General features: G+C 35.2%; 1 protein-coding gene across 1 annotated transcript in view; it reads right to left on the bottom strand.

Moving 5' to 3' along the window:
* Nucleotides 1-23,369, bottom strand: part of CNTN5 (contactin 5) — a 1,371,764-nt gene that overhangs the window by 383,246 nt on the left and 965,149 nt on the right. The window contains exon 8 of the mRNA XM_082339878.1: nt 11,317-11,520. Coding sequence (XP_082196004.1) covers nt 11,317-11,520 — 204 coding nt within the window. The remainder of the gene's footprint in view (nt 1-11,316; nt 11,521-23,369) is intronic.

The following is a 23,369-nucleotide window of genomic DNA, read 5'->3' as shown; positions in this document are numbered from 1 at the left end:
CAATGTTGTGTTAGTTTCTGCTGTATAACAAAGTGAATCAGCTATACGTATATGTATATCCCCATATCCCCTTCCTCTTGCGTCTCCCTCCCACCCTCCTTATCCCACCCCTCTAGGTGGTCGCAAAGCACCGAGCTGACCCCCCTGTGCTATGTGGCTGCTTCCCACTAGCTATCTATTTTACATTTGGTAGTGTATATATGTCAATGTTACTCCCTCACTTTGTCCCAGCTTACCTTTCCCCCTCCCCATGTCCTCAAGTCCATTTTCTACGTCTGTGTCTTTATTCCTGTCCTGTCCCTAGGTTCATCAGAACCATTTTTTTTTTTTTTTTTTTAGATTCCATATATATGTGTGTTAGCATACGGTATTTGTTTTTCTCTTTCTGACTTATTCCACTCTGTATGACCAACTCTAGGTCCATCCACCTCACCACAAACAACTCAGTTTTGTTTCTTTTTATCGCTGAGTAATATCGATTGTATAAATGTGCAACATCTTCTTTATCCATTCATCTGTTGATGGATATTTACGTTGCTTCCATGTCCTGGCTATTGTAAATAGTGCTGCAATGAACGTTGGAGTACATGTGTCTTTTTGAATTATGTTTTTCTCAGGATATATGCCCAGTAGTGGGATTGCTGGGTCATATGGTAGTTCTATTTTTAGTTCTTTAAGGAACCTCCATACTGTTCTCCATAGTGGTTGTATCAATTTACATTCCCACCAACAGTGCAAGAGGGTTCCTTTTCTCCACACCCTCTCCAGCATTTATTGTTTGTAGATTTTTTGATGATGGCCATTCTGACTGGTGTGAGGTGATACCTCATTGTAGTTTTGATTTGCATTTCTCTAATGAGTAGTGATGTTGAGCACCTTTTCATGTGTTTGTTGGCAATCTGTATATCTTCTTTGGAGAAATGTCTATTTAGATCTTCTGCCCATTTTTGGATTGGGTTGTTTGTTTTTTTGATATTGAGCTGCATAAGCTGCTTGTATATTTTGGAGATTAATCCTGTGGCAGTTGCTTCATTTGCAAATATTTTCACCCATTCTGAGGGTTGTCTTTTGGTCTTGTTTATGGTTTCCTTTGCTGTGCAAAAGCTTTTAAGTTTCATTAGGTCCCATTTGTTTATTTTTGTTTTTATTTCCTTTTCTCTAGGAGATGGGTCAAAAAGGATCTTGCTGTGATTTATGTCATAGAGTGTTCTGCATATGTTTTCCTCTAAGAGTTTTATAGTGTTTGGCCTTACATATAGGTCTTTAACCCATTTTGAGTTTTTTTTGTGTATGGTATCAGGAAGTGTTCTAATTTCATTCTTTTAGATGTAGCTGTCCAGTTTTCCCAGCACCACTCTTGCTTCCTTTATCAAAGATAAGTTGACCACATGTGCGTGGGTTTACCTCTGGGCTTTCTACCCTGTTCCATTGACCTATATTTCTGTTTTTGTGCCAGTACCATACTGTCTTGATTACTGTAGCTTTGTAGTATAGTAGACTGAGGAGAGACAGTGAAAGGTACAGAGGAACCTACTCAGGAGAGTCTTCACCCAGGTAAATCAAAAAAAGAAAATATTTTCAGGTTTAAACAGATTTTCATAAGAAGTCAAGAATGGGGCTTCCCTGGTGGCGCAGTGGTTGAGAATCTGCCTGCTAATGCAGGGGACACGGGTTCGAGCCCTGGTCTGAGAGGATCCCACATGCCGCGAAGCAACTGGGCCCGTGAGCCACAATTATTGAGCCTGCGCGTCTGGAGCCTGTGCTCCGCAACAAGAGAGGCCACAATAGCGAGAGGTCCGTACACCGCGATGAAGAGTGGCCCCCACTTGCCGCAACTGCAGAAAGCCCTAGCACAGAAATGAAGACCCAACATAGCAATCAATCAGTCAATCAATAAAGATATCTTTAAAAAAAAAAAAAAAAAAAAAAGAGGTCAAGAATGATGAAGACTGAGAAAAAGCTGGTGTGTCTGATGAACAGATACTTGATGAATTTTGAGAAAACACCTTGAGTGGTGTGGTGAGGCTAAATGCCAGGTTGCAGACCATGAGATGAAGAGAGGAAGTATAGCAGTGGACACAGTGTGTGTAGACTAGTCTGACAATAGGAAAGGAAGTCAGATTAAAATTACTGAACATATATTTTCCACTCTTAAAAAATAATGCAAAGTTCATGGTTCTTTTCTTATGTTAAGAATGATATATTCACCATTACAATGTCAGTTATCAAAACTTTACATCCTTTGGGATTTTATTTCCTGAATGGCAATAACAAGTTTTCATGTGGGAAACCAGAAAAAGCCTAAATTAGATTCATATTTAAGAAATTTATCTTATTATTTGTAAGCACTTATTAACTAATTCTTCAAAGTTTATAAGACATATTAAGGGAGTTAATAAAATGATGCACATTGTTTTTCTTGATAAAAATTCTTATTTCCATAGATAGAAGTTCAAATTGTTTTTATAAGTCTGTTTGAGGAGAAATTGAATTGTGTGAAATGACGGATTGTCAAGGACATCTGAGCAAATTATTCATTTTATTCAGAAATCTTCCAATGATTTTTTGAAGTTTTTATTTAATTTGTAGCATATCAAGATGTTAAGATTTCCAGAGAGACACATAGCAAAATAAATAAAATATTAATAAAAGCCAAGTAAGTTTCTTATATTCCTGCAGAACTTGACATAAAACCTTAATGCTATTCAGCTTCTTTCACATAGATAAATATACTCTAGTAGGAATTTTATTTCATAAGCTTTCCCAGTTCCTTTGGAACTATCCATAAATTGAAAATTCTGAACAAAGATTAAAAGAAGAAAACGTCTCCTGGGTTTAGGGTAGAACATTTAATACCCACTACACAATTTATAGGAGAAAAGGGAAATCTAAGAATACTCAAGGCCATTCCAATTGCCATATTTCCTGTGATAAACTGATCAGGAAATAAGAATGACTTTGCTGCATCTCACTGTTTGCTTGGCAAAACCAATTCAGGTACCAGAAATAGAGAGAGTAGCACAAGATCCATTCTGTCTGTACTTTATCTGGAGCAAAGCAAACAGAGAGGATTGGAGTGGAGCAGGGATACACTTTAATTGATGTTTATTCCATCAAATATTGTTATTTCTGATTCAGTGACTGTGATCTTAGGTGCTGAATTACAAGCAGAATGCTGTTTAACAGCCAGTTCTCTGGGGTTGGAGGACAGTGAGAACTCTGATATGTAGCCTTTGCTACTTTTCACGTTGTAGGTACTCCCATCATGGTTGATCTCAAGCTACCAAGACATGAAGAGATGCACAACCAACTCCTGCAAGCAGGAACAAGCCAGTTCCAATACACTGCTAGAATAGCCATGAATATTCCAAAAGATAAGTAAGAAAAACGAATTGCTTCAGATTTCTCTTTGATGTTTGTATTAGTTTTCTGTGTCCTTGTATTAAGATCCTTAATTGCATCTGCAAAAATCCCTTTACTGTATAAGGTAACATTCAAAGTGTCCAGGAATTAGGATATGGACAACTTGGGGTCATTATTCAACCCACCACAATCTTCAAGTGTATACCATTTTTTATATTTTTCCATTGCTCTTAGGACCTGTCTTATTCAGTAGTGAATTAATGGGGTTGATTCATAAATTATGTAAGTATGTGATTCTGTGCATAATTCCCTCGACACAATTCTTGGTTTAAAAATAAACCTGTTGTTTACATATACATTCTTAGCTGATGACTTTGTCTGTAGTTCATTTAAAAAAAATGTCATCAGACTTCCCACCAACAAATATTAGGTTACCTGCATCTATAGTCTTTTTACTTTTCTCCCCACTGTGACAACTGATGAATTCTCTAACAAAGGCCAATCTTTCTGCATGCATTCTGAATCTATTCCCATTCATTATCCAAGTTACTTCCTCAATTCTTTTTCTCGCTCCTGCACTATCCAACTCCAGGGATGGCAAAAGGACCCAAGGACTGTTTTTCTTTTTCTTTCTTTTCTTTTTTTAATTTTTCTTTCTTTTCTTTTTTTATTATCCTCTCTGTATCACTTTGGAGCCACTATAGCCCTAGAGAAGGGTCTGAAAAAAAGCTGCCTTAGGAAGGGGTGAGATCTTACAGGAGAAGATTCCATCTGGACCAGAAGACGAGTGAGGAGCCTGGTGCTGTACACAGTGGATTGTGGGAAAATGCTTTGCTCTATCTTCTTGAAGAAGTGAACCTATTATCAGAATGTAATGTTCTTTTCTATCCCTAGAGATGCATTTAATATCTTGTATGATATTCATAGACCAATTTAAACTTCTTTTTGTTTTTAGTTCATATTTGTTTCTATATGTTTTCCATCCTTTCACTTTAATACTTGTAAAGTTTTTAGAACAATGTCTCACATGTACCAATTCATTATAAATGTTGATTGAATAAAAATAAAATAAAATAAAATAAAGTGTTCAGAATTGGGCTGAGAATTCTAATGAGAGCAGAAATGAAAGTATGAACTTGCCAGGCATCAGACAGAGATAATGAGACCTTGAAGGGAGACCAAGACAGTAGTGTTGAGGGAGAGGCAGAGGTGTGTCGAGGGAGAGATATAGCAGTTGTAGGAATAAAAACTTGGCAAAAGAGAGAAGTTGTTAAAGGGCGGTGTTTAATAAATTTTGCTGTTTTGCAGAATGCTGCCTCCACGTTCATTACCCTCCAAACCATTAGTAAAATTCTGTATTACCTATAATAGTTTTGGAGCTAGATTTGTTTGTTTTGTTTACAATGCAATGACCTGTGAGATTGGCTCCATGGGGCACTGGACAGGCAGACAGATCCTAGGATGCTTGGTTACACTCAGTTTTTAGGGTAATATCTTCCCTTGTATTATATTGTAAGCTACCTAAGGACAGTTATTGCATTTGTTTTGCCCTCCATTATATCCTCACTACTTAATGAATTATCTGACACATAGCAGGTATGCAATATACATTTGTAAATGTGTGAAGATAGTTTTTCACAGTGCCAGCAGAGGAAAATCTGATCACATCACTCATGTACTTCCAATCTTCTAAAGTTCCCCGCTCTGTATTTTGGACAACTTTTGTGTGTTTGAATGATCTTGGCCAGAATTTTTACTCCTGCAACAACCACTGCAACCAGGTCTGTGTAGGTGCAACCAGTTTCACTCAGCTGCAACTTGAGGGTATCCTGTAAATGTACGGGAGTTAACTGCCTGTGGAGTCACCCTCAGGGATGGAAGCCCATTGATATGTCTGCCAAGGAGATTATTCTGAGTGAATTTCATAAGGCTCTGGTCCTGTGCGACCAAGTTCCAGCTGCCTGTGGAAGTGGTCATCTCCATAATGCAACCTCCCTTTTCACTAGTTCATTCCTCAAAACCACCCCATTCCACACTCCTGATCTCTGTGATAAATTTCAAATAAACTACCTACAAGCAAATTTCGTTTCAAGCTTTGCTTTAAGAGGATCCAAGCCAAGACATTTTCCAATAGTTTATAAAATAAAATTTTATTTGTCTTTGAAGGGAGATAATTTGCCTATGTATATAACCTCTGTTATTTTTAGAAAGGCCTACTTTTTTTCAAAGAAGTGTAAACACACTATTCTGAAATGATTTTTATAGCTAACTCTATGGTCACAGCAGATTAAATGTAATTTTTATATTCAAACCCCTGCAGAGGTGTTTGTCAAGTTTGCAGAAATATCCATTATAATGCCTGTCTCTGCAATGAGAGGTTTGTAAAACCCAGCAGGAATTGTAGCTGACTGTGATGCAAATAATGGAATCATCCACAATCATATTCTATTTTTATTTTCAGACTAAGTGTTTAATATAAGCCACCTACTTGGGAAAGCATTCAAGAATATGTCCTTCCGGGCTTCCCTGGTGACGCAGTGGTTGGGAGTCTGCCTGCCAGTGCAGGGGACGCAGGTTCGAGCCCTGGTCTGGGAGGATCCCACATGCCGCGGAGCGGCTAGGCCCGTGAGCCACAATTGCTGAGCCTGAGCGTCTGGAGCCTGTGCTCCGCAACAAGAGAGGCCGCGATAGTGAGAGGCCCGCGCACCGCGATGAAGAGTGGCCCCCGCTTGCCACAACTGGAGAAAGCCCTCGCACAGAAACGAAGACCCAACACAGCCAAAAATAAATAAATAAATAAAAATAAATGTACTAAAAAAAAAAAGAATATGTCCTTCCTATGAACATGGTCTTCAATTTTTTTTTGAAGAGAGATTAAATAGTAATATAAAAGTTTTTTGAATTAAGAACAATTCTAGTCTAATCAATGCCCTTCTAGAATAATTTAAATTTTCCTGCTTTTTGCATATTATCTTGATATAAATTCTATAACCATGCAGTAAGCTCAGTAATTTTTTATAGAAGCTGTTAATTTAGCATTGCATATAAACGTTAAGTCTGAGAGGCTTGGACATTGTTGTGTGTTTCCCAATTCTGTAGAATTGGTTCCCTTCTGAGGTGAGGGTGCAGGTGGCAGGGAGAGGTGGGTCGACAGTCAGCTCTGCTTTGATGTGAGGGCAAGGAGCTGGCTGTCAGACTGTGGACACTCATGTGCCAGAATGAGAAGGTTTTGCATTCTGTGCCACTATTCACATTAAGAACTTTAGCTTTCCAGGGAAAGTTCACTCATGTTGTTAAGAGACAAGCCCTTTGGTCTTTTTGCATGTAAGGGCAGGGAAGAGAATGGATTCCAATATTTCACTGAAACAGACGTTCAACGTACATACCTTCAGTCCCCCTTTGGCCCCATTTCTTTTGCCCACCCTTAGCTAACTTTGATTTCAGAGCTCTTTCAGGCTTCCGCTGGGCACATGATTTTTAGCCCTTTCTTTAGATCCCTTAAACTTTATTCTAGGTTTTAGTTACTCCACCTGTTTAATCCTTAAACTCACATCCTCTCTTATTCTTCCAGAAATATATCAAAGTGTCTCATTTGTTAATGAAATGCTTCCTCTATTCATTGATGATATGAATTTCTTCTCACAGTGTCTCAGAAGGGAGACAGGAGACAAATACAGGCACCCAGTCCACCATCTTGAGCTGCATGCCCACTTCTCCTTGTTGAAATACTCATTTTTCTTGGCTTCCTTGATACTACACTATTGTTTTTCCTATTATCTCTCTGACTTCTCCTTCTCATTATCCTTTGTAGGGTTTTCATTTTTAACCTTTCCAAAGCAATTTGGACTACTCAAGGCTTGGTCCTAAGCTCACTTCTCTTTCATACGCATTTCGTGGGCTTTCTTAACCACAATATTGGTTTTATTTATCATTTGCATTGTGATGACTCATGTTCATATTTCAACACTATTATTGAAACTATGAATTGTATTTATAGAGCAAAATTTTAAGAGAGATTACATCCAAACTGTATCACAATATTATTTACTTGTTATATTCAAAGTTTCACTTATGAAAAGCACATCTAGTAGAGCACATATATCTACAAATAGCTTAAAAATCTGTAACAATATGATGTTGAATGATAATTATATAGTAATAACTGTTAACATCTATTTATTTTAAGCTTTTACAGTTAGTCTATGGGAAAGTTTAGAACACTTGGTTGCATTTGCAGGAGAGAATGTCAGAGTAAAAGTGGAAGACAAAAGGACATAAAAGTAGTGTAAGAAAGGTAAAGGAAAAAGTAGGAATAAAACTATCACTGTAATAGAAAGTCAAGAATTATTTTCAAGAGTTAAAAGGATAGTAGAGATTTAAGCACATTGTCAAGGTTAAAAAGGAAAAAAAAAGGGCTTGCCTGGTGGCTCAGTGGTTGAGAATCTGCCTGCCAATGCAGGGGACACGGGTTCGAGCCCTGGTCTGGGAAGATCCCACATGCCGCGGAGCAACTAGGCCCGTGAGCCACAACTACTGAGCCTGCGCGTCTGGAGCCTGTGCTCCGCAACAGGAGAGGCCGCGATAGTGAGAGGCCAGCGCACCGTGATGAAGAGTGGCCCCCGCTTGCCACAACTAGAGAAAGCCCTCACACAGAAATGAAGACCCAACACAGCCAAAAATAAAATAAATAAATAAATTAAAAAAAAAAAAAGGAAACAACAGAAAAATATTATTTAAATATAAAAGAGGAGAGGATAGAAGAAGCAGATGTACATCATATGAGTTATTGTCTAAACTTTATTAAACAAGAAGCACAGATATTTCCTGGCATTATATGAAAACCTCATGAAGAAAAATAGGAGAAATTAAAAAGTTAGCTTTAGGGAGTGGGATTGGATGGAAGGGAGGTGTGTGGGTTTGCTTTTTCTTTCCCCTTCTTATCAGCACTTATAAACCACTACATTCCTTTGATAAGGGTGTATTACTATGATAAAAAGTAAAAATTAGTAGACAATCACCAAGAAAGCAATAATCTCAGATAATTTACAGAAAGAAGAAATATGAATTTTCTAACTTCTCTCACAAAATCTTAAATAAGACTGTCATTGAATGATGTAATTGAAATTTAGCAGGTGTTTTCCACCTGTTTCTTTTTAACTTAAATGTTAACTTTAAAATAACAGTTTTATTTTACTTGTGTGCATTGCTTTATTGAGCCTTTCATATAGTACTGCACAAATAATGATTTTTTGAAAATATAGATGTTTGTAAAATAAAAATAAGTCAACAGTTTCAACTGCTTCAGTAAATTCAATTAACATGACTAAAAATATTTATTAGTTTAGTGACACAGTATTGGTTACATAAGGAACAATGACTAACAGTGTGATGTTCTGAAAAGGCCAGTGGGAATGAAAATCAGCAGTCAAGGATGGAGGGATTGGTTTTAATAGTAGGAGGGACAGTAGAGTATCTCTACTGAAATTAAATAAGGGAAGAACAGTATGGATGAAGATGTATCAATAGTTAGATTTGAAATTCCACTAGTAGGAAAGTAAATTTGTTACTTAAATAGTTTTTGTAAATCAATGGGGAAGGAGGGAGGCTGTCCAGTTTGAGAAAAGCAAAGAAGATTCCAAAAACTTTTGGGACAGTTACAAATTAACCATCCACAGAAACTTACTAGGACTGAGTGGCAATATTGAAGTTGTTGATCATGAATCCCTGGCAGGTGTAACTCTCTAGCAGCTTTCAGATTCCAAGGCAGTCACAAATTAAGGGTATAGTGAGTTCATTAGGAGTTGGGTTTTGCCCAGGAAGAGCAATAGAATCAGAAGGGCAAAGGAGTTAAAATAGCAGCAAACAAATTAGTCTAATTATTCTTGAAATGTTTGACTATAGAAGGTATAAGGCAAAGTTAAGTGATACATCTGGGCCATGAAATCAAAGAAGTGCAAGAGACTGTTGAACATGGGTCCTGAGCTTTTAAATCACCGGTGAAGGTGGTGTCAATTTTTGGATTCTTACTTTACATGTGCTCCTCTCCCTTGCGAAGGTCAATGTAACGTTTAGGTTTGGTGCATGAAAAGAAAGCAGAATAGCCTACTCAACCTCAGGCACTATCTGAATGTATGGTATTATTACATAAATGGATGGTGTAAATGGAACTAGTTATTGGCTAGTCAGCAAAATGTTAACAATTTTCAAACAAAGATGCTTCAAATTCTTGTGGAATTAATGAGAAAATACTCAGAAACTTTATGAAAATGGCTTATAGAAAATCACCTCAATTCTAAGCTATTAACTAGGTAAGTTTTCTAAATGCATAGCTATTTTCCTTTATTCTTTTCACCCTATAGACATTCTTATATAATCTTGAAGTTTGCATAATATACACACAATCATAGCTTTAACTGTATTGTTGGAATACACAATGATAACACTTAAATCTCTTTCTCTAGCCCAGTCCTCTCTTGTGCGTATTAGGAATATGTATCAGTAGCCTATTGCATATTTCCACATAGATTTCCCATGGATATCTTATCTCAACATAGCCAAAACTGAATTTGTCACATTCACCAATTTCTCAATCTATTCTTTCATCTGTCTTATCTCTTTTCATGAAAAGAATCATTACCCATTCGTTGAACTATGTGAAAGCTTTCTCCTACTCCAGAGCCTCATGTTTAATCATCACATTCTGATAATTCTACCTTCTTAATATCCCAGGCATGTTTTCTACCCTTCAGTGCTATTACCACTGCTTTCGTTCTGTCCTTCCTCACCTCCTCACCTCTTGGCTGGTTAGTTTCAGTAGCCTCTAAATTGGTTTCCCATTTTTCATCCTTGTTTCCCATCTATTCCTCCATGCCATTACCTAGCAGTGTGACTTTTGGAGGTCCCTTCATCTCTTTCAAATTGGCTTCCTCATCTCTGAAATAGATATTGCATTTGTACTCTCTACTTGATAGGATTATAGGATTATTACTAATATTTTATATATATATGTATATATATTATATATATATTATATATATAATATATATATATATAAACTCTGGCTATACATTACTGCAGCATATATTCTAAAACTAAGCATATAAAAGACTAGTGTTGAAATAGATTGTTTTTTAAGCTTCACAATCCATCAGGATTCTAGAGCTCACTTCTCAATAATACCTTCATAGCTTTTTTATTGCATGACAGAGCAAGCCATATATCATATACAACTGTAATATAGCACTTGACTTCTTTAATGCAATGCTTAACTGTAAATGTCTATAACTACAAATTGGGTGTTTAAATTTGAAGATACTTTGGATAGATGGCAATACCTATACTTATAGAATCATCATTTCTGCCTGAATTGCACTTAAAAGTTAAAGTTCCAACTGTTCCTATTATTGGAAAAGTAATAATAACAATTATAACTATACCATGAAGTATTAAAAGCTGAACATTCAATTTGAAGGTAGCTAAAATTAAAAAGTGATGAAAAATGAACCTGTAAAATACTTGCAATTCATACACATATGCTATATAGAGGCCCTAAAGAGCAAAAAAAAGAACTGTGGAATCTTTATTACAGTTCATCTTTTTGTAATCCCTCACCCTTTTTGGCATTAGGGTAGTGTTAAGGTTAATATTTCTTAGCTATAGACCATCACTTTCCTATGTCAAAAATTTTATTCTAAGATATGCATGATCTTAGACTAAAAGTGTAGAGTTTCTAAATATGCCAAATGCCTTTTTATTTTATTTGTGCTAGGTTTAAGTGCTTAGAAGAACACTAATACATCTTGTTTTTAGGTCTTTTTGTATTGAAGTACAGTTGATTTACAATATTGTATTAGTTTCAGATGTACAGCATAGTGATTCAGTATTTTTGCAGATTATACTCAATTTTTCACATTAGAGGTGGCTGACCATATCAATCCAGTCCATGGAACTTACCATCATTACGGAGAGTGAGTGGTGTTGGAGGACTAAGTACTCGAGCGTTTGTCACTGTGTTTTTCACCAGACAAATATAGCTGCCAACATCTGATGTTTGGACTTTAGAAATATAAAGGTTGCCTGTCTCCTGGGAAATGAACCGCCGGCTGTCTTCCGCCACAAAGGAAGGGAACTCGTTAAATACCCAGCTATAGACGATCTCTGAAAATACACAAAATTCAATTGTTGAAAGACAGATTATTTTACTAACAAACTCAAACAACAAAGCTTTTACTAAGTATTAGATAGGTTGCAAGATCATCCGTATTTGATCCAGATGTCTATATCATTTTGTATTTTATGTTCAAAGAACTGTTGCTCTTAATGACTACATGAAGATCTGAAATATTTCTTAAGGATGCTCAGCCTTTATCTATTCATCCATGCACTCATTCATTCAGTTCTAATGTGTGTTGAATGTGTTTTAGATGCCTGGCAATATGATAGCACTGAAATTAAAAAGATGAGAGAGACAGTTTCACATTCTCAAAGATCGGTCTAATGGCAAAGATTTACCCAAACCTATGAAACAATGTGGAATAAAGAAATGGAGATGTATACTCTACTGTAAAGAAGACAATGGAGAAGGGCACTTAAACCATCATGTTAATCAGCAAAAATTTCTTAAATTAAGAGATGCCTGAGCTACATTCATTTATTCATTTGTTCAACAAATACTAGTTGTGGGTCTTGATGGGCCAGGAATGCTCTAAGTGGAAAAAAAAGTCTGTGCTCTCATAGAGTTTCCATTATAGTGGAAACAAGTATTTGTCAAGTGGTAATAAGTGCTATGAAGAAAACTAAAGCATGTAAGAGAGCTAGAGAGTGGCAGGGGTGAGAAAGATGCATGAATTTATATGTTAAAAACTCTCTCTGACTACTGGTTAGAGATGAGACAGCGTGAGGACAAAGCAGGGACCAGGGGAAGGGGAAGCAGAAGAATAATGTCCCCTAGTCTAAGCAGCTATTTTCAAAATAGCCATGAAATATATAAATGATTTGCACTAGAATGGTAGTTATTGGCAGTGACAGTAGTGGTGAAGTGATGAGAAGTGACTGGTTCTAGTAAAAATGTGATAGTGGAGTTGACCAGAATTGCTGATGGATTGATTATGAAATGTGAAAAGCAAAAAAAAATGAGTCAAGGAGTAAGGCTTTGGGCCACCACAGTTTTGTGTTATTAGAGTGAAAAATCCAAGAAAGGGAGTAGTAAGAGAAGAGGTTAGAGAAAGTGGAAATTAACCCAAATTACTAAACACAAATTAACATGGTCTGTATGTTGTATTAAGGAGCTTGTACTCTATCCTGGATGTTTTCTAGCAAAGGGTTGACATAAAGATGTACATTAGTAGGGTATTCTGGTGATTCTGCAAAGGTTGGATTTAAGTAAGCGCAAGTTGCAAGAGGGAAAAATAGGCTGATATTGCATACTGAAGGTAAGAGCTGGAGAAATCTGAATCAGAACCTAATCATAGCAATGAGAAGAAGGATATTGGCCCAAGAAATATACAGGGAGTAAGACAAATGAAGAGACAAATAGTCCAGGAACACTTTCATTATCTCCCTTGAATGACTGGGAAGAGGATGACACGTGAAGTTCAGGATGAAAATAAATGAAGTCAAACTGGTTTAAGGAGAAAGATCATTGGTTCACTTTCAGGACATTTTGAGTTTGAGGCAAATTTATGTAAGTAGTTCCAGCAATTGGTAAATATGTGTTTGAAGTCCATGAGAGGAAATCTGTGGTTGGGAGTTGAGGGTATGTTGGTGTAACAATCATGTAAGTAGATGAGAATAGATACAGTGAGAAGATAGTTCTTTGGAAAGCACAAACATCTAAATAAAGGAAGGAAAATGTTCAAAAGGTAAGAGAGAAGGGACCATTGGAAATATTCAAGGGGAATAAAGAAAATGCAGTGTCATAGAGGCCAGTGGCTTAACAATTTCAAGAGGGTTAAATAATGTCAAATAAGGCAAAAAGGACTTAATGGGAATATTTATAAATATAATAAAGGGAAAAGTTACTTAAGATTGACATGTGGTATGTCACTGAATAGCAGTTTCAGTAGATGACTGAAAATCAAAACCAGCTTGCAATTGAGTTAATAGAATATGAGAAATTGAAGGAATTATGTGTAGGCCAATAGCATTAAAATCTCAATAGACATTAGAATTACCTATGTTATGGCTAAAAGAGCAGATTCTAAGGTCCCCTTTCCACAGAGTCATTTGTTTAGTAACTCTTATTACTTGAATTTTTATAAAGCTCAAATGTGATTCTAATCTACAGTGAGGCTTGGGAAGCCCTGTTTTATGCCTTTCTTTTCTTCCTTTCTCTCTTTCTTTCTCTCTCTCTCCTCCTCCCTCTCTCCCTCCTTCTCTTCCTTCTTTCCTTCCCTTAAATATATGAGTTCTTCTAATTGTTTTTTTTTTTTAACATCTTTATTGGAGTATAATTGCTTTACAATGGTGTGTTAGTTTCTGCTGTATAACAAAGTGAATTAGTTATACATATACATATGTTCCCATATCTCTTCCCTCTTGCATCTGCCTCCCTCCCACCCTCCCCATCCCACCTCTCTAGGTGGTCACAAAGCACCGAGCTGATCTCCCTGTGCTATGTGGCTGCTTCCCACTAGCTATGTATTTTACATATGGTAGTGTATATATGTCCATGCCACTCTCTCACTTTGTCACATCTTACCCTTCCTAATGAGAGTTTCATTTGTTGCTCAAACATCACTCAGGCATTTTTATATTTTTGCAATTTATTTTAGGTTTGGTTTTACTGGAGTTACCTCAATTTTTGTTTTGTATTATTAGAAATTTGGAGTAAAAGAAAGCAACAAACAATCACATTAAAGACTATCATTAATTGAAGTACCAGTTTTGTTATACTGATAGTGTTTGTTGAGTCAATGTTTTGTAAAATATTTTAGAATAAGAAGAAAGTATTTACACAAAATTGGCATTTTCTCAAATTTTACAGGTAAGTGTGTATTTGGGGGTTCAAAAATGCTTATTTAGCTTTTAAAATAAGTTTACATAGCAAAGCATTTCATAATTCTAAGAAGAATGAAAAAGTAGAAATAGTACATAATAGAAAAGCTGACAGTCTGAATTTGAATTGGATTTTCTACCTCTGCCAAAAATGCATATATTGAACAGGGCTTAATCTCTTTTAAAATCACTGTTTACTTTCTCCTATATGGTGTTTCATTCTCTATCAGCATTTATTTAAAATTCTTTTCAAACTTTACTCTCATAAAAAACAAGCATTGGTTATACTTTTAGTATGTCAGAGTGTGAGGATTATAAAATGATTCACAATTGGCTTTGGAGTCATAGTCTTTAGTCCCATATAACACTTTGTTTCATATCAATTGTGCTTGGCCTTAAAAATATTTTAAGGTAAGCTGATATATTAAGTACTAAAATCTTAATATTATTATTCATTATCAGAAGCATACTGAGACTGTTTGGGTAATTGTGATTTTCCCATTCTTCTAAGGTTCTTTTTTAATAGTATGTTTAGCTAAGACAATTTAAAATGTTTTAGAAGTTCTTGATATGATTCTTCAGTGAGTACTCCCCAAAGTTTTTATGTTAAATTTCTCTAGTACATTTTTATATTGTGTTGTAACATACATTTTGCCTACAAACCCATGTGCTGTGTTGGCTTGAGGTTTTGGTTTCTTTTTTTTTTTTTTTAAGTTTTTTGGTCACACGGCACAGCATGTGGGATCCTAGTTCCCTGACCAGGGACCAAACCCACCCTCCATGCATTGGAAGTGCGGAGTCTTAACCACTGGACCGCCAGGTAAGTCCCCAAGGTTTTGGTTTCTTATGGGAGATTTTTTTATCTTTCTCCCTGAGTCAGTAAGAGCCATTCAAGTTCGCTGAGACAATAAACCATTAAGACCCTGGCTGTTGCAGACATGTTATTCTAACTTCCCCTCTCAAGCAGACCCAAAGACTTGTCCTTTATACCAGCATAAATAGTCATCCTTAAGCTCCTAGACACGATGGATGTAACAATTGATTTGTTCACCACCCAATTAATAATGCAACTCTCCCAGGGAACCTAGTTTCTTTATCCTTGTCAGCTATAAAAAGGAAAACCTAAAAATCAGAACCTTCCCTATTTTTAATATATGCTCAATTTCATGGTTTATAGTGAAATTTTCACCTAATGGGCTGTACTTACCAAAATCCCTGGTCTTATCCTTTTTTGGTTATTCCTGTAATGTGAGATTTAATGTTATACCTGCCAAATAGCTATAATTATAATTTGTTCTTTATTATACAAGTGTAACTTTTTAGTTTGTTTTTTAAATAATTTAAGTTTTGTACTGTAGTTTGATATATTTTTTTGTTAATATTTACTGGATGCTGCTTAATAGAGTGTATGTCATAAGCATTTTAATATTTACTAATTGCTTTGTAATCATTTTTGTTTTTACAATTCCATTAACCATTATGACTCCTTTGCCTCCTATTTTGATGAATTAATTGATATGAAGATACTTGAATAGTGGAATTTAGTAAGTTACTGGCCGAAACAGTACTGCTTTAAAAATTGGTACTACGATTATTTTGTTTATATAAAATTTTTAGCTGATGGCTAGCTACCATTCTGAGTTTTAGAATTAATGACATCATGAAGGAAATTTTAGAGAATTGTACCATTAATTATCCATTACTATTAAGCCTAAGGGGATACAACCTGAAATTAGAAGGCAATATTTTTTTACATTGCTGATTTATATCTGCATTGTGATAGAAAATGTCACTATTAGCCACATTAAGTACTCTTGGCAGGGTAGAGACTAAATCTACTGTCTTCACCACCATATCCTTAGACCCCAGCTGGATGCCTGGTGTATGGTTGCTTAATACATATTTGATGAAAAAATAAATAGAATAAAATATCTATATATGTATTTTTATAAATCTTTCTAAATTTAAGAATGAGTAGATTTTTTTCACCTTAAAGTTCTCATTGAAAATTTTCTCAGCTCTGCATGAACTTATTTTGGCCTTTAGAATATGAATCTAAGATTATGTTTGTAGCTGAGCTAAAAACAGGCATTGAGAAGTAATGCAGGCAGCTTTAAGAATCTGGAATGTACTGTCAATGGACAAAAGAGAAAGGGTCATGCTGACAAAGTTACTATGAAGTATTTTGTGATTTATTCTACTAGGTAAATTGGACAGAGGTTGAGGGGGGCATTAAATTAAATGTGATCCAATCTTCCTCTCAGGTTAACAGCTTCCATGGTGGTCAGTCATTTAGCCTCTGCTTGAACATGTCACTGACACTGTTGAGGAAGCTGATTTGGCAGCTCAGGTTATTAAACAGATCATATATAAAGATTATTTTGACTGCTGGTTTTAGGATGGAGACTGAGATCAAGACAACTGGGAGTATCAACAAGTAGGTAGTGATACATTTTTATATGCAAAGCACTGTTTAGGGTATTATGGAGATGTAAGGTGGGGCTGGGAAAGGAACTAACTTGAGAGCTTACTATGAGTCACACACTTTGCACATTTTCCCACTTCTCCCAGCCACACACATACACAGAGATTAGAAGGCAACATTGTGAGTGAATAAGACCATGGACTTCGGAATCATAAAGACCAGAGTTCCAGAGATGGCTGCATGATCCACTGACCTATGTACCTTTGGCAAACTATTTACCTTAGTCTACTCATCTGTAAAACACAATTAATGGAGGAAATTGTAGGTTAAATGAGATATTACATGAAAGGTTAGTATTACAGAACTTGATGTAGTTATTACCATCATTACACTCATCTTCAACATTAAAGGTCTGAGGCACAAACAGGTGAACCAGTGGAAAACCATAGCTAATAACTTTCAGAGGAAAAATTCCAACTTGTCTGATTCACTCTAAGCCTGTATTTTATCATTGTATTATTCTGCTTTGATTATTATAGTCTAATCTTGCTGAACCTCAATTTCAATATCCTTAAAATGGAATAGTAATATCTACATGATATGATTGTGCTGAGGATTATATATGCCACTTAAATGAGAGTGTTCAACATGCAGAAACTGTTCAGTAAGGATAGCTATTGGCTTAGGATAAATTACCTAATATATTGCAGTAGTATTTGGTACAATGCAGATTCATCTTGAACCTTGTACAGTTGGGTTTAATTTTTACACGTGTCAAAAATTTCACCTCTAAAACAGCCAGAAGCAAGGATCTTGAGAGTAACAACAGAGTAAAGCTGTCTAACTGACACTTGGTTAGCACCGGGAGAATCAAGATATTTTAAAAGATGTTGTGAAGAATGCAAAAGAGGACATTTGTGTGTTTTAAAAATCAAATTACCTTAATACAAAGGCAGGCTGTATTATTACATTAAATTTCAGTTATCTTGGTTGAACAAAAAGTACTAATTCTTCTTTTTATAGGTTTTTGAGACATGTATTTTCATATGTTTATTACCTAGAGTCAGAAACAACAGAGTTCTGCTTAAAAATTATAATATGTCACTGAGACAAAATAAAATTTTATGTGCCTATAATTCAAAACACCTTTAGCAAAACAAAAGACAAAGAAAAGAATATTTATAATAGAAACAGTAGTAAACTGGCATTCTCTCATGATCCACAACTCAAATGACTCCAAGTAAGTGAATTCCAAGTTCTAGAGTTCAAGTGATTATACCAACTGAGTGACAGTATCTATTTTTATTTTCCTTGTGGAATGTTTCACACTACAGAGGACTTTTTTTTATCCCAGGAGCCCTGTGTCTAGATGTAAAGGTCATTGCTAACTCTTCTCAAAATGCAACCTAAATTTCTTGCTCTGCTAATGGGTTCTAAAATTATTTTTATTGAATTGCAAACTTCATCAAGTCAGAGACCAGCATTTTCTCAGCAGGGTGTGATGGTCCATGGCACAATTTCACCTTAGGCTTCGAACTTTGCATTAAAAAGCATTCACGTTACACTTCTGACAATTCCTTGTTAAAATACACAGATCTCAGTGCTTAATGAACAACAGAATATCTGTTTCCTAGAATCTTGCCAAGAATTATGACCTGGCATTTTGTGCCTATCAAAATTATGAAGAGCTTAGCTGAAAGAAAAGATGCATGGAGAATTACTGGAAGACTGTGTAGTTAATCAATTAGATATGACCAAGGCAATCTAAAAGTTTATCCTCATTAAATCAAAACATTAGACAGCTTAATGATAACAACAACAGTAACAGTGAACATTTTATGGTCTTAGGTCAGTTTCCTAGAAACAGAGTCTGAGAAGGGGATTCTTTTGAATGTGATTTATTGACAGTGTTCCCAGGAGAAGGAATAAGGGAAGCAGGATTGGGTAAGGAAAAAAACAAAAAACAAAAACTAAGCAAAGATGTGGTCCCCTCCAGAGATTGGTTTAAGACTAATTCCACTTAGGGCTCTGGAATACAAATTTCACGTAGACTTGGTAAGTCAACAGAAGGTAAAGAGAACCAGTCTTTTATACTCACCTCCCCTGTATCAGTTGGTTATTGTCTACCAGGTGGGGGAAGTGAGGTGCAATTAGGGCAGGGAGCATGATTTCCTAGGTAAGGAAAACTCTGGAGAAGGTGCAGCTGCCAGATGGGTGCATTAACCAGATGAGAGAGAACTAGGTGTAACACCAGTAGGATCTAGTAAACCTCTATAGCACTTAATGGGTTCCAGACAGTGCGTTCTACGTATATTAACTTACTTAATCTTTACAGGGATAAGTAACTCCATTTTATGAATGAGGGAACTAAGATACAAAGATTAAAAACTTGACCAAGAAGCCTTGCTGAGCACAGATCTCTATTTGAAAAAAGAAAAATCTGATTAATAGTTATTTCAAGTATTTATTAGATTTAGTTATGTATATTATGGGGTCTAATTTTGCCAATTAAAACTTTGATGCTTCAAATAACAACTAATCAGAGCAGTGTCTAAATCCCACTCACCAGACAAAAGCAGGTTTCTAGATATTCCTATTCACTACTGAGTCGCAATTTAATTAAACTGTGGTCACAGCGCCTTAAGTATGTAAAAAGGTAAGAATGTGTCCTGCTAGCATAGAAACCTACTGTAAAATGGAAGGACAGTGTGCCTTACATGCAGATGTTCATAGGAATAAAAGCAATATTATTGTACAATTGCCAACAAGGATATTTATTCCTGCTCCTCTCTTACATTAAGACTTAGAGTTTTGCAAATATTTAACCAAAAAAAGAAAAAAAAAAATCCCATACATAAATAATCCAATATTTTCTGGAATTAACAGGAGTCCACAAGATGGCAGTGCTTGATGAGTAGAAAGCATTAATCTTGGGCAATATTCCAAAGGGAGGCAAATGGAAATCTTGATTAGTAAAAAAAAGTTTACTCATTTTTCTGTGTTTTATTTAGTAAAATGTCTTTTATCCAAAAGGTATTTGTCATTTGTACATAAAATAAAATAAATAAAATTTAATTTAGCTATAGGCATTGAAAGCAAAAGAAAATTCATAAAGTACATATTCAAAACACTCAACATTTTTCATTGACAGTGAATTTTTAAGAGATATCTTTACTTCTTTTAATTTCATGCTATGCAAATTTTATAGTTAAATTTGAAGATTTATTGCAGGATAAATAATAACAGGAAACAAATATGAGTTTAATAAATTATCCTTCCTTTAGGTAGATGAGTTCACAGAAGACAAAATCCTCTAGAGTTGTGATTAGCCTAAGCTTCGCATGTTAAATGTGGAACTTTGGTTGCTTTTGGGTTACATTTATCATATAGGTGCAGTAGAGAATCTTTAGATAAGATAAATTATTATAATGAGATTCTCTGCTGCTTAACTTCTTCTTCCATTCAATGTAATTTTTCATAAACATTTTTGTGCTTTAACTGCTTAACTAATGCTCATTAATCCTTCATGCAAATCTTTAATGAAGGTAATTTATTTGTCACATTGCTATGCATCATATAGAAATAGTTGATATTGTCTATTTATCAAGATACACTGCAATAGTATATTTTCTGCTCTGAGGGTTTGTCCCTATGGTTCACCTGCTTCAGAAAAAAAAATCCTAATCATAAAATACATATTTATATCTGTTGATATGTAATCACTGTAATAAATCTTCAAATTCCTACTCATATGAATTCACATAGCATAGAACTCTGGCTAGAACATTTTTAGTTGATTTCTTTGAAAAAAATAGAAAAGTTGGTATAAGCTATACTAATAATACAAATGGTATAAAAAAACTATTTAGAATTTATTCTTTTTCTAATTCTACAAGAGATTTTTCTGCAAAAATCAGATGGTTTTTGATTTTTATAATTATGTTTATATCTTTCCTGTTTTATAATTATTATCAAAATAAACTAATGAACTGGACATTTTGATAAAGTCCAGTAATGATTAATAGAGGTTTTTGAGCAATGAAAGTACACATTAAGAAAGAAGAAATATATCTTTAATATTGATATATTTACAGTAATTAAGAGTGGCCACTATTTTGAGCCTAATATTCACGTTAAATATGAATGTTAGACGTTCAGAGATATGTAGTACGTATCAACTACGAAAATAAAAGATTTCAGTGGAAAAAAATATGTTGGTTCTCCCTGAGTCAATTATTTTTTCATGTTTGCCTTGTTCTTTTTTTTAATTTGCCCAGAAGTTTTCCAGACTTCAGTTTCCTAAACTGGCTATTCTTTGGTCAGTTCCTATAGTGCCTTAATCTTTAACACTTTTTATAATTTCTGGATACAGAGGAGTTTACTTCTTAAAAACCAAACTTATTCAGACGTCTTTATTGAGTATCAATTACTTAGATGTATTCTGAGTATTCTCCACAAGTGTGGGCTCTGTGATGTATCTTTCCCCATAAGCCTCTGTTCCTAGTTTGTTGGTCAATTAATGTTTCTGATGATTGATTCAAGATATTTTCTAAAATCACAAGACTACTAGGAACTATAATAGCTAAAATAAAAACACTATAATAATTTTCTTGGAACCCGGGAGGATTAATCAATATTATAGTTTTAGAAATAGGAAAACTGTATGTCTGTAGGGATTACTGTAAATCTCAAGAATGTAAACCAGTTGTTAGATGGATAAATTTACTCAGAAACCACTGATTAAAGAGCTGATTGTTAAAGGTGAAAAATGAGGGATTCTGATTTATAGGGATCACCTAAAGAAACTGACTGCGCACAAATTGCTTAAATGAAAATCAGGAAATATCAGGATATACCACATCAGAGACTGGGTAGAGCAGGAAATTAGATTTTTTAGAAAAATAAATGCTAAGTACTTATCCCTTATTCTTAGTTGAAGGAAGTGCTTAAGACATTAGTGATACTAGCATGAATCCAAATATAGTAGAATGACATGAGATGTGTACTAAGTACCCAGCTTCCTATTCCAGTTGGGACTTCTGTGCAAGAACTGAGCACTCAGTGAGTGCATGCATAGGTGTAAGGTAATGGGGCACCATGAACAAAATCATGGACTTCATACTAATGCAAAAATGCGTTTGAACTTTTGAATCTAGTAGCTATGCAGTCTTCAGCTAATTACCTGACTTCTTCAGTTCTGTCTATTCATCTGTAAAATAATCAAAGTAACATCAAGCTCTTAGGATTTGGGGGAAACATTTACAAAAATGTTAACATAATTTCAGGACTATATTAAGTGTTCATAAATTATCATTATTATCTAAAATGCTAACATATGTGTATATATATATATATACACACATATATATACACACATGTATATAATTTTTGCTATGTTTACCATCTTTGCCAAATCAACCTAGCAGTCACTAAAATCCTCATAATGTGTCTCTTACACACATGCATAAAAGAGTGGTTTTAGCAATCCCACTACTGGGCATATACCCTGAGAAAACCATAGTTCAAAAAGAGTCATGTACCAAAATGTTCATTGCAGCTCTATTTACAATAGCCAGGACATGGAAGCAACCTAAGTGTCCATCATCGGATGAATGGATAAAGAAGATGTGGCACATATATACAATGGAATATTACTCAGCCATAAAAAGAAATGAAATGGAGGTATTTGTAATGAGGTGGATGGAGTTAGAGTCTGTCATACAGAGTGAAGTAAGTCAGAAAGAGAAAAACAAATACAGTATGCTAACACATATATATGGAATCTAAGGAAAAAAAAAAAAAAAGGCCATGAAGAACCTAGTGGCAAGACAGGAATAAAGACACAGACCTACTAGAGAATGGACTTGAGGATATGGGGAGGGGATGGGGTGAGATGTGACAGGGTGAGAGAGTGTCATGGACATATATACACTACCAAATGTAAAATAGATAGCTAGTGGGAAGCAGCCGCATAGCACAGGGAGATCAGCTCAGTGCTTTGTGACCACCTAGAGAGGTGGGATGGGGAGGGTGGGAGGGAGGGAGACGCAAGAGGGAAGAGATATGGGAACATATGTATATGTATAACTGATTCACTTTGTTATAAAGCAGAAACTAACACACCATTGTAAAGCAATTATACTTCAATAAAGATGTTTAAAAACAAACAAACAAAAAAGAGTGGTTTGACTTTACATGTCAATAACATACCCATATGCTATTCTTGTTCCAATTTATCATACAACAATATATAGATTATGCAGAATTAAAATATCTGTACTTTTGTAATATATGTGGCTCCATAATATTCTCATCTGACATCAAATTGGAGTTTAGGAGTATTTTTACTCTATGCATGCCACATGCTTACCAATAGACCTTAAGTGATTCTCTTGTATGAGATTCTTTTTCTTGGAACTTAAAATATATTATAGTCTGCTCTGCTTTTACACCTCAACACATCTCTTTCTTAAACCATCCAATATTATCTCCCACTCTTTATTATCATTAATGCTTCATCTTAGATAGAATGATTCTCGTATCGGTATGGCTCGTAATGTCATTTCCCTGGACTAGAATGCATTCC

Source organism: Balaenoptera borealis (genome assembly GCF_965194805.1).
Source record: "Balaenoptera borealis genome assembly, chromosome: 11".
NCBI classification, from domain to species: domain Eukaryota; kingdom Metazoa; phylum Chordata; class Mammalia; order Artiodactyla; family Balaenopteridae; genus Balaenoptera; species Balaenoptera borealis.
The sequence above is the reverse complement of the archived record's forward strand: the minus strand, read 5'-3'. Positions and strand labels throughout refer to the sequence as shown.